Source organism: Nerophis lumbriciformis, linkage group LG04, assembly GCF_033978685.3.
Source record: "Nerophis lumbriciformis linkage group LG04, RoL_Nlum_v2.1, whole genome shotgun sequence".
NCBI lineage: Eukaryota > Metazoa > Chordata > Actinopteri > Syngnathiformes > Syngnathidae > Nerophis > Nerophis lumbriciformis.
Window position 1 is genome coordinate 143209 of NC_084551.2, and position 12633 is coordinate 155841.

At 40.4% G+C, this 12633-nt stretch overlaps 1 protein-coding gene across 2 annotated transcripts in view; it reads right to left on the reverse strand.

Moving 5' to 3' along the window:
* Positions 1 to 821: 821 nt before the first annotated feature.
* The window catches only part of bcl3 (BCL3 transcription coactivator), an 88278-nt gene continuing 76466 nt past the window's right edge, over positions 822 to 12633 (reverse strand). The window contains exons 8-12 of one of the 2 annotated variants that reach the window (XM_061947021.1): positions 12484 to 12572; positions 12324 to 12401; positions 8188 to 8355; positions 6320 to 6416; positions 822 to 1593 (exon numbers count right to left, since the gene is read on the reverse strand). In XM_061947021.1, coding sequence (XP_061803005.1) covers positions 1484 to 1593; positions 6320 to 6416; positions 8188 to 8355; positions 12324 to 12401; positions 12484 to 12572 — 542 coding nt within the window. In that variant the 3' untranslated portion in view covers positions 822 to 1483. The remainder of the gene's footprint in view (positions 1594 to 6319; positions 6417 to 8187; positions 8356 to 12323; positions 12402 to 12483; positions 12573 to 12633) is intronic. The other variant, XM_061947028.1, reaches the window with a different exon arrangement.

A 12633-nucleotide genomic window follows, 5' to 3' on the forward strand; every position in this document is an offset into this window, starting at 1 on the left:
CGAGGCTAATATACATTCATATTCATAAATATTTACTGTTACAAATGGCCCTCTAATAATTGCGATGTGGCCCTCACTAAAAACACGTTTTTTGACAAAATCGGCACACGACAGAAACATAGAATAAAAAATATATTTAATTGTTTTAACAAACACACAGATTCAAACAAACAAAAATAAGAACTAATGCCAAGTAAAGTTCCATCACTTTGAATATAAACATTCAGCGTGTACACGTTTAGCAAAATCCCTGAATCAACCTCATGGCATCTCTTCATTTGTTTTTCTTCCAAAATGTCTGACATCATCATCAGCTCAGTGGTCCATCAACTTTTTTCTGGAATGAAAACAAAAATCATGCTCTGTTCACTATCATAGTCCGCCACATCATTTTATATGGCCCGCAAACACCTGGAAATAACATATTTTTATTTTTAGTAAAATACTTTATCATTTCTTACTAAATGTGTTTGTTTTTTCCATTTTGACAGAAAAAATATATGCACTGCACGAAATTGCATACCTACGGAGCCCTTAAAGGGACATGGGGGAAATGTTATTTTTTATTTTTTTTTTAGACATCTATCTCGTCTACAGGATACATGTCTAAAAAAAAAAAAAAAAAAAAAAATTATAATTGTTTTAAAAAAAATTTTTATAACTTTATAAAAAGTTTCTCGTGCACACGAGAAAGTTTAGACATGTATCACGAGAAAGTTTCTCGTGCGCACGAGATACATGTCTAAAAAAAAAAATTTTTAAATAAAATATTATAAAAAAATTTTTTTTCCCCATGTCCCTTTAGGGGCTCCATACATACCTTTAATATTATACAAAATCATACTTTTTTTTTGTCAAAATAAAAATAAATACTTAAATATCTGCTGGACTTATGATTTCAAAGCATGTAACCAATCAAATTGTACACTGTAAAAATTATAGATTTTACGGTAAAATGGACAATGGTTTGTAAAGCATATTACCGTAAATTAAACATATTTTTTATTGCAAAATTCTGTCCATAGAGCTGCCAGTTTTTGAGTCTACGATTGTTGTTTTTACGGTGTATTATTGTAAATGGAAAAAAGGTATCACTTTTTTTTTTTTAATGGGAAAAAAAAACTGGCAGCTGAGTTGCCAGAATAAAAAAAAAAAACAGTAGTACTGCTATTCCATTTACAGTAATATGTTGTAAAAAACACTATTTTACAGTAACATTTTTGGTTTCTACATTTTTTTTTAGTGTATGTAAAATATATATATAATAATCCGATGCATAGGCAAATTCATATATTATCACTTTTACAAGTTGCCCTCTGATGGCAACCATGACTGTGACGTGGCCCTCAATGAAAACCAGTTTGACACCCCTGGTCTCGTACATTCAACTTGAAGGCCATTTAGGGCAGTCCAGATGTCGTCATTTGTGCAGGATTGGCAGTGTTTAGGGTCGTTGCCGGTTCCCCGGCACGACCACTACAAGCTATTGAAATGGAAATGCCATCGTGGATGGAGTCTTTGGTGAGTTGGGGGCGGCGTGCTGTATTGTCACGGGTGAACAACTCCGACTGTGGCTTTGCGATGGGGAAGATACTATAAAAAAGATCAAATAAAAACATCAGTGAGGATATTTGAAGCAACAAAAATGTTGGTACATTAATACTAAATGTATTTATGGTTATGGTGTTAGTTTATTTCAAACATGCATACAATTACAATCACATATTTCCAGGCATGACCGAAAAGGAGTAGGAGGAAACGGAGCTTATTTATTCCTACCCCCTTTTCGTTTAATAGCAATTTCACATTTCACACATTTGTTTGTACTCAACCTATAACACAACTGTGAATAAATACATAAGCAAATGGTTATTAAATACATATTCAGATTCCAGAAAACACAGAGTGAGATGTTCTACCTCTTGTGCGAAACACAAATGCATAAAATGACTTCACACATTAAAATGACTAGAACAGTGAACGTGAATGGAAGACCTGACGGATCAAATGTACGGGTGCGCATCATCAGCAGTGTTCCTCTGGGTCATTGGGTGTTTCGGCCTTTAACACGATACACCCTCTCCAGAGGGCCAGCTACAGGATGATCAGACCTGAGCTTGCGACCCAAGCCCAATTAGCCATAAAAGTCACCTTGTTGGCAGACCTATCAGGGAACTATGCATGGGAGGGGCGTCCGGTTCCCTGAGTCAGCTTTGCCTGACCGCATACCTCCTGATGCACTAGTTGGGGGCTCAATTGAGGTCATTCCTCTTCAGCTAGAGCCACCGGCTGCTCTTTTCGGCTGCTTCAGATGCGGCTTTGATGGCTGTACGCAGGTACTGACCCCTGACTCCCAAGTCCCTCAGCAGTTTTGCGGTAGAGGTTCCCACGAAGCCTCTGCACCCAACCTCCACAGGGCGAACTTCAGTATTCCAGCCGCGATTTTGAGCTTCCGCGGCCAGCTCGGAATACCGCAAATATTTCCTCTCATATGCCTCCTCCATGGATTCCTCCCAGGGTACAGTGAGCTCAACAATGTGGGAAGGGGAACAGAGCACTAGGTCAGGCCTCAAAGTGGTAGTGGCGATCTCGGTGGGGAAAATCAGCTAATTGCCAACATCTGCCAGCATCTTCCAGTCGCGTGCTGGACACAGCTGACATCTCTCTGACGGGTTAACGTTGCGCCCGGCAACTGTGACCCCTTCACGGACAAACGTAGTTCTCCATGAGGTCTTAGATGTTGGTTGTGGTAGTGCATTGATGTTGGTTCGTTTTACCTCCAGTGTGGAAGCAAGGCTCTTCAAAACTTGGTTGTGGCGCCAAGTATATCGCCCCTGAGCGAGGCTGGTTTTGCAACCTGTGAGTATGTGTCGGAGGGAGGCTGGCTTAGCACAAAGGGCGCATGATGGATCTTCGCCAAACCACTGCTAGAGATTGGTTGGGGTCGGAAGGACATCGTAGGTAGCTCTGATGGCAAAGCTTAAGCTCCGTGCATCCATGGCCCATACATCCCTCCAGCTCAACTTCTTTCTTTCAACGCCTTCCCACCGAGTCCACCGACCCTGTTTGCCAAGGGTGACTGCCTTGGCCCATCTCAAGGCCTCCTCCTGACGCCGTACTTCCTCCACCACCATCTTCCTCCGTGTTGGCACAGTGGCACTTCTCCAGGTAGGGCGACTAGACATAAAACCAAGGCCTCCTCTAACTTGCTGAACATTCCCCACAATGTCAGCATGTCTGAGAGCTGCTGTTGCCTCTTCAACTGCTCTTGCTGCTGTCCACTTGCGCCCTGAAACCAATGTTGGTACATTTTCCCTAACCGCTGGATCTTTGGATTCATTCAAGGTCAATTGCAGTCGTGTTTTGGCACACTTGAACTCCTCTGTAAGACTGGTAAGGGGCAACTTGAGGATACTGTCACCGTAAAGGCCTATGGTGGTGAGACAGGAACTCCAAGACACTTTTTTATGTAGCCGGTGACTCTTCTCTCCAGCTTCTTCACTGTTGAGATGGGCACCTCATAGACTGCCAGGGGCCACATCACCCGGGGTAGTAAGCCGAACTGGAGGCACCAGGACTTGAGCTTCCCAGGAAGTTGGGTATTGTCAATCGCCAGTAGGCCTTTTTTGATATCATTGCACAACTGCTTCACCTGGTCTTTATCTCTTAGACTTGCATCATATCACCTTCCTAGACTTTTGACTGGCCGCTCGGATATCGTGGGCATTGGCTCATCTCCAATGAAGAACTGCAAATCAGCGAGCACTCCCTTCACCACTGAGATGCTGCGTGACTTGGATGGGTATAAATAAAACAATAAACAAAGTTCTCATAAATGAATAGTTAAGTAATTTATGGTTCACACAATGAGATGAAAGGGATTATCTCATTTTTGTTTATCAGGATTCTTCTTCTTTGTACATTGTGAATACTTTGAGTTTGAACAGTTTCTTAAACTGGATCATATTGGTACTTTGTTTGACTTCCTTGCTTAATCCAGTCCATGATATAACGTCATTCCACATACTGTATTGATATACTATACAGTACTAGGTTATGGTTTGCTTTGTACATCATTTTAGCAGTTAGAAAATGTACAAAATCATTGAATTTCAACATTTTTGATTCAACAAATAAAGGGTTTGAATATTTTCGATATCCAACGTTATGTACCGGTATTATTCTAACTAACCTTTTTTTAACACAGTTAGTGAATGAAGTGTACTTTTGTAGGTATTTCCACATATTTCTACACTGTAACTTAGATATGGTAAAACTGGTGAGCAGTAGAAAATATAACTTTATTCATTATTGACGTGTTTCTTGCCACTTTATGTTGTAAAATGTTCAAATCAGATTTCCAGTTCATTTTATTGTCTGTTATTGCACCCAAAACATTTTTTTTATTTTACCCTTTCAATGTCTACTCTGTCTATTTGTATTTGTGTTTGACTTTCTCTTCTTCTGTTACCGAATAGCATTATTTTAGTTTCAGGGATAGTCTGTTTTAGTCAAAACCATCTCTTTAGTTTGTGTTATTTGTATTATTTTCTGTGTGTTCTCTCCCGAACTAAACACAGTTGTGTCGTCAGCAAATAGTACTACCTTTGTAACTTTACAAAAGTCTTTTATAAAGAGATTGAACAATTTTGGTCCCAGTATTGATCCCTGGGGTACGCCACAATAAATATTTAGACGTATGTTTACCTAGCTTCACGTATTGCTTCCTGTTAGTTACTGTAAGGGGTTTCTTACCCAGTTCAAGACCAGCCCACTGATACCATACTGTTCTGATTTTTTAATTAGGATATTATGATTATTGTGTCAAAGATCCATAGACATTCCAGCTGCACACTATTTACCATCTATTGCATTGGTAATCTCTTCCTATTTTTTAATTGATGCCTTTGATGTTGAAATGTTGGCTTCACATCTGTGTTGGTTGTGCAGGAGTGTTTCATTTTTTTGATGAATTTGCCCAATTGGTTGTTAACAATTTTCCAATAATTTTAGAACATTTTGTAAGCAGATAAACATGTCTATAGTTTATCTACAGTCTTATAAATCAGTGTGACTTTTTCTATTTTCCTTTTTGTTTCCAGGTCCTCTTGTTCAATGGTCCCTTGGTGTTGACGTTGACTGTTGATGTTTGTTTTCAGTCAGATTCTATTATCGTTGTCGTTGTGAGCTTTAACATTTGTTCAGATCCTTCATGTCTTGGACAACAAGTACTCTTGCTTCTGTACCTCCGTTTAGCTTGATGTAGATTCTGCTGTCGGCCAAGTTTCCTGAACTTACTGAAACTCCTCAAGTCGTATGCTTGCTTGTCAATGTCACATTGCGTTCAGTGAGGTGCTCGTTCACCAACACATTTGTACCCTTTAGCATCTTTCCCTGTTTCAGCAGTGCCATTTTGGATTTCCTGTTGGAAAGCGGGATTGTTCCTTTGACTGCGCCTCGTGGTTGCTAAGCAGCCAACTAAAAGCTGTTGGCGACTAGCGGCACTTCTAACTTGTTCATTCCTACAATTGTCATACCTTGCGCCGGTCTCAGAGATCACTTTGTGTGATTAGAAACGATTAAAATATGTCCAAACTCTTCATGGCCGGATCGCTGTATAGCTTTCTTTGAGGTCGATTTGTAGCAAGTTAGCCTCCAGCTTGCAGCACCTTCACTTTGCTTGCTATAGAGTCCGTGCCTGCCTCCGGGCGGAGATCAGAACGCTGATTTTAGCAAGCTATCCTATAGCTGTGGTCATGATCAGTGGTCAGAAAAGCTCCAATCTGAGTCAAAACTGTGGTAACATGAGTGTAGTTTTTTGTTTTGCGTCCTCTGCCTCGCGTTCTTGGTGGTTCTGCAGCCTCCGAAGCAGAACCTCCAGGTTCTGTAACAGCTTCTTCCTTCAAGCCGTAAGACTCTTGAACGCATCATAATTAAATGATCCCCTCAACTCCCCCCAAAATGGATTAACTCGCTAGAATAAAAAAGACAATATAACATACATCCAGTGCAATATATTTATCTGTACAGTAATCTATTTATTTATTTATATATATTTATCTTTTTTTATATATAATATTTATATTTATTTATTTATTTATATATGCACCTTATTGCTTTTTTATTCTGCACTACCATGAGCTTATGTAACGACATTTCCTTCTTATCTGTGCTTTAAAGTTCAAATCTGAATGACAATAAAAAGGAATTCTAGTCTAGTCATGTTGTGTTTCCAGGTCAGATGACAGATTTAAAAAATAAAGCATTATAACGGATGACATGGGCCTAATAAAATGTCTCATGTTCAGTATACGCTTACAATTTTGTGTGCCATTGCTCCTATGTGGCGACGTGCTAATGGGTTGCTCTTGAAGTCTTATCAACCTTGACCCCCTCCCTCGTAGAATATCCGCTATCTGCAAAGGAAATATAAAGTAAAAAAAATATCATCAGCACAGAACTACAAAAACCAAAACCAGTGAAGATGGAACGTTGTGTCATTCGTAAAGAAAAGCAGAATATAATGATTTGCAAATCCTTTTCAAAGACATGATATTTAATATTTGAACTGAGAAACATCTTTTTTTTTTTGCAAATAATCATTGACTTAGAATTTAATGGCAGCAACACAGGGCAAAAAAGTCGGCACAGGGGCATTTTTACCACTGTGTTACATGGCCTTTCCTTTTAACAACACTCAGTAAAGGTTTGGGAACTGAGGAGACACATTTTTGAAGCTTCTCAGGTGGAATTCTTTCCCATTCTTGCTTGATGTACAGCTTAAGTTGTTCAACAGTCCGGGGGTCTCCGTTGTGCTATTTTAGGCTTCACATTTTCAATGGGAGACAGGTCTGGACTACAGGCAGGCCAGTCTAGTACCCGCACTCTTTTACTATGAAGCCACGTTGATGTAACACGTAGCTTGGCATTGTCTTGCTGAAATAAGCAGGGGCGTCCATGGTAACGTTGCTTGGATGGCAACATATGTTGCTCCAAAAGCTGTATGTACCTTTCAGCATTAATGGTGCCTTCACAGATGTGTAAGTTACCCATATTAATACACCCCCATACCATCACAGATGCTGGCTTTTGAACTTTGCGCCTATAGCAATCCGGAAGGTTCTTTTCCTCTTTGGTTGGGAGGACACAACGTCCACAGTTCCCAAAAACAATTTGAAATGTGGACTCGTCAGACCACAGAACACTTTTCCACTTTGCATCAGTCCATCTTAGATGAGCTCAGGCCCAGCGAAGCCGGCGGCGTTTCTGGGTGTTGTTGATAAATGGCTGTCGCTTTGCATAGTAGAGTTTTAACTTGCAATTGCAGATGTAGCCACAAACTGTAGTTACTGACAGTAGTTTTCTGAAGTGTTCCTGAGCCCATGTGGTGATATCCTTTACACACTGATGTCGCTTTTTGATGCAGTTCCGCCTTAGGGATCGTAGGTCACGGGCATTCAATGTTGGTTTTCAGCCTTGCTGCTTACGTGCAGTGATTTCTCCAGATTCTCTGAACCTTTTGATGATATTACAGACCTTAGAAGGTGAAATCCCTAAATTCCTTGCAATAGCTGGTTGAGAAATGTTATTCTTAAACAATTTGCTCAGGCATTTGTTGACAAAGTGGTGACCCTCGCCCCGTCCTTGTTTGTGAATGACTGAGCATTTCATGGAAGCTGCTTTTATACCCAACCATGGCACCCACCTGTTCCCAATTAGCCTGTTCACCTGTGGGATGTTCCAAATAAGTCTTTGATGAGCATTCCTCAACTTTCTCAGTCTTTTTTGCCACTTGTGCCAGCTTTTTGGAAACATTCCAAATGAGCTAATATTTGCAAAAAATAAAGTTTCCAGTTGGAACATGAACTATCTTGTCTTTGCAGTCTATTCAATTGAATATAAGTTAAAAATGATTTGCAAATCATTGTATTCTGTTTTTATTTACCATTTACACAACGTGACAACTTCACTGCTTTTGGCTTTTGTAAAATTGGCGCTTGCAAGCCATACATTATGCTGCACCATTTATGTGTGGCTGCAAGATGGCGACATAAACTCATCTACACTATTTGCATTTCATTTTTTTATGCGTCATTCCTGTGATTGACAGGTGTCGTCTTTCACCCTTCATGCAGATAAAAGGACAGATGATAACCATTGATGAGATGATCAAGCTCCTTCCCCTACCTTCTTGTTCTTGGCCACCATCACCGGCGTGTCGTTGTAGTAGTTCTTGAGGCTGCTGTCGGCCCCGTTCTTCAGCAGCAGGTGCACCATGTCCGCCCGGCCCCGGCCGCAGGCGCTGTGCAGGGCCGTGTTGCCGCTGTACGACGGCCTGTTGACATCACAGCCGCTCTGCGGGAGGCAAACGGAGCAAAAGGGGGCTCAGACATTGCACTGGATGTAGGAAACAGTGGACAAGGGCCAAAGGGTAGCAGTGCCCCACTATATCCAGCAGACGGTGCTGTTTTTACATCTTTTTAATAAACTACTTTTCTTTTTTTTCTCCTGTCCAGTTTCTCAGGCAAATCATATAGTTGATGTAGATGCCCGTATCGGCTGTGTGGGATACTTCTCTTGTTGCCTTATTTCTATTTGACTTTATTAAATGTATTTATATTATCATCTGGTGCAGCCGGGCCGGAGCAGGAGGGGATAGAAAGAGAAAAAAAGGAAGACAGAGGGGGAAATTGTGGGGACAAGAGGGGGATTAGACAGAGAGACAAACACAACAATAACAACAACAATAGAGTAACATCAGCAAATACGATATGTACAAATATGAAGCAGTTAGCGAAATAAATAATACAGAAATGACAATGAGCATTATTACACTACAAATGGATCAATGCAAATACCAATAGAAATAGCGCTATTGATAATGAACAATACCAATAATTGACCTCTATTATCAACAATACAGTTGTTCAAATGCAACAATACATATACGTCATGATAACTAGAGATACAAAAGAATGCAGAAAGAAAGAGAAGCAACCTACATTAACCTTGTAGATTGTTATAGTACAAATAGGTTAAGCTTTGCCAGTGATAAAATACTTTTCTAATCCACATTGCTGTTTTAAAAAAAAATCTTTAGTCGGGTTAGATTTTGGTGCAGATCTGGATAAAAGTGTAGTATTTTCCGGTCAACTTTCATAGTGACAAAGTAAGGGGCAGTGACCCACTAAATCCAGCAGATGCAGCTGTAATTAAAATAATTAACTTCATGTGGGATTTTCCTTTCTAAATATGTGTTTTATAGGTAATACAGAGGGGTGATTACATTCAAAAAGAATTTGTAAAAAAAATCAATATTTGAAATGTGTTATGGCAATTGCATCACTATAGCTCTTGTCTCAAAGTAGGTGTACTGTCACCACCTGTCACATCACACCCTGACTTATTTAGAGTTTTTTGCTGTTTTCCTGTGTGTAGTGTTTTAGTTCTTGTCTTGCGCTCCTATTTTGGTGGCTTTTTTTGGTGTTTTCCTGTAGCAGTTTCCCGTCTTCCTTTGAGCGATATTTCCCGCGTCTACTTTGTTTTAGCAATCAAGAATATTTCAGTTGTTTTTATCCTCGTTTGCGGGGACATTGTTTATTGCCATGTCAAGTTCGGATGTCTTTGCTCCACAGTAAGTCTTTGCTGTCGTCCAGCATTCTGTTTTTGTTTACTTTGTAGCCAGTTCAGTTTTAGTTTCGTTCTGCATAGCCTTCCCTAAGCTTTAATGCTTTTTCTTAAGGGCACTCACCTTTTGTTTATTTTTGGTTTAAGCATTAGACACCTTTTTATATACAATATAACATACATCCATAAACGTGGACGCATGGGAAAAAGTGCAATATATTTACCTGTACAGTAACCTATTTATTTATTTATACATGCACCTTATTGCTTTTTTATCCTGCACTACTATGAGCTTATGTAACGAAATTTAATTCTTATCTGTACTGTAAAGTTCAAATTTGAATGACGATAAAAAGGCAGTCTAAGTCTTTTTACCTGCACGCTGCCTCCCGCTGTTTCCGACATTTACAAAGCAATTAGCTACTGGCTGCCACCTACTTGTTAGAATAATGATGTATATATTATCACACTAACTTTAGTGTGCTTAAAATCCGTTGCTTTAGTTATTTAGCTATTGTGCTCAAGTTGGACTTTTCTAATCTGTGCAAGGACAAAGACTTCTTGTCTGAGGGGTGGCCTCAGCCGTAGATGTTATCTTTGTTTTAGCCCGCTAACAGCCAAGGACTTCAACAACCTCAACGAAGATAAGATGACAGCACGCAGACGAAGCAGAGACTTCAAGGACCTCAACGAAGATAAGATGACAACACGCAGACGAAGGGGGACAAGGCGAAATCACAAGGCCCCCAGCACATTCCGTCACGTATCGTGCGTCCTGGACCTGCATTGCATAATATATGTGACCACTCCTTTAAGAGGCGGCCTTAGTATTGTTGACTGTGGAACTCCTGAATAAATAGAGGGACGCAGGAGCTGAACATTAGAGCGTAGGGCGAGACTGTGACTGAGTGTGCAGCTCCATGCGTTCTCCTCATGAACTAAATTGAACTCTGTCTCTGCATGATTCCTTGCTTCTTGTCTGATTAATAGATGTCATCAGTGTTTGAACCTGACAACTGATATGGAAGAGTATTACACGGTTACTCTGCCGAGCTCTAGACAGCACCGACGCTCAACAACAACACATCATTTGCAGACTATAATTACTGCTTTGCAAATAATATGTTTAACCCAAATAGGTGAAATTAGATAATCTCCCACGGCACACTGGTTGAAAAACACTGGTGTATAAGTATAACATTTCCTATTTTACATATGTTATTTAGATTTAATATATGCAGTTTTAAAGGGGAACATTATCAGCAGACCTATGTAAGCGTCAATATATACCTTGATGTTGCAGAAAAAAGACCATATTTTTTTTAACTGATTTCCGAACTCTAAATGGGTGAATTTTGGCGAATGAAACGCCTTTCTATTATTCGCTCTCGGAGCGATGACGTCACGTTGTGACGTCACATCGGGAAGCAATCCGCCATTTTCTCACTTTCGTGGGTGTGTTGTCGGAGGGTGTAACAACACAAACAGGGACGGATTCAAGTTGCACCAGTGGCCCAAAGATGCCAAAGTGGCAAGAAATTGGACGAAATTTGTTCAAAATACGAGGGTGTGGAAAAGCCGACGAAATGGTCAGTCGTTTGTTCCGCACACTTTACCGACGAAAGCTATGCTACGACAGAGATGGCAAGAATGTGTGGATATCCTGCGACACTCAAAGCAGATGCATTTCCAACCATAAAGTCAAAGAAATCTGCCGCCAGACCCCCATTGAATCTGCCGGAGTGTGTGAGCAATTCAGGGACAAAGGACCTCGCTAGCACGGCAAGCAATGGCGGCAGTTTGTTCCCGCAGACGAGCGAGCTAAACCCCCTGGATGTCTTGGCTCACACCGTCCCTTATGCCACCGAAGATGATCAAGAGAAGAATATCCACCCTAGCTTCCCTGGCCTGCTGACATCAACTCCAAAACTGGACAGATCAGCTTTCAGGAAAAGAGAGCGGATGAGGGTATGTCTACAGAATATATTAATTGATGACAACTTTATTCATTACTCGCGGTTTTACGTAAATTATTATACATAAACTGTGTTTAAAAATAATTTAGCTTAAAAACATTTATTTTTTTCAATCATTCGAGTACATTGGGGTAGTCTTGTGTAATGCAGTATTTTGTGTCTATTTAGGTATGGTTAACCTGAGTGCTGAAATCGTGGAAAAATATATGTTCTTAGCGCGCCTGAAATGGGCTGTCTGCACTCTCAAAGTGCATGTTGTTGCCAAATGTATTTCATATGCTGTAAACCTAGTTCATAGTTGTTAGTAATTATCTTATCAGACAGTGTTAAGCCGCTGAAATCCGAGTCTGAATCCGAGCTAATGTCGCTATAGCTTGCTGTTCTTTCCGCCATGTTTGTTTGTGTTGGCATCACTATGTGACGTCACAGGAAAATGGACGGGTGTATATAACGATGGTTAAAATCAGGCACTTTGAAGCTTTTTTTAGGGATATTGCGTGATGGGTAAAAGTTTGAAAAAAAACTCGAAAAATAAAATAAGCCACTGGGAACTGATTTTTAATGGTTTTAACCCTTCTGAAATTGTGATAATGTTCCCCTTTAAGGCCCATTATTTGTTTGTGCTTGCTTATTCTGACTTGTAGCATAAGCTTGAAGATAAGAAGACAGAAAATATTATTATTAGAACTGAGTCACGATTTTTTGCACACATCTCATTACCTCAATGAGGAAGTGGACCATCTGTGCATTGTTGCTCTCCACCGCTACAACAAGAGGACTCTTGCCGCTTTTGATGTCCTAATAAAGGCAGGTGGGAAAAGCCATCAGACGCAGGGAAAGGTGAAGTGTAGGTGAAATGTATGGCGAGCCAGTGACTGACCATTGTGTTGATGTCAGCGCCTGCTCCCAGCAGCATAGTGGACAAATGTGGGTGGTTATGGATGACGGCCAGATGGAGGGGACTCAGACCTGGTGGGGGAAGTTCAAATGTGAGCATACAGTTGAACCCCCGTCAAGTGGGGCAAACATG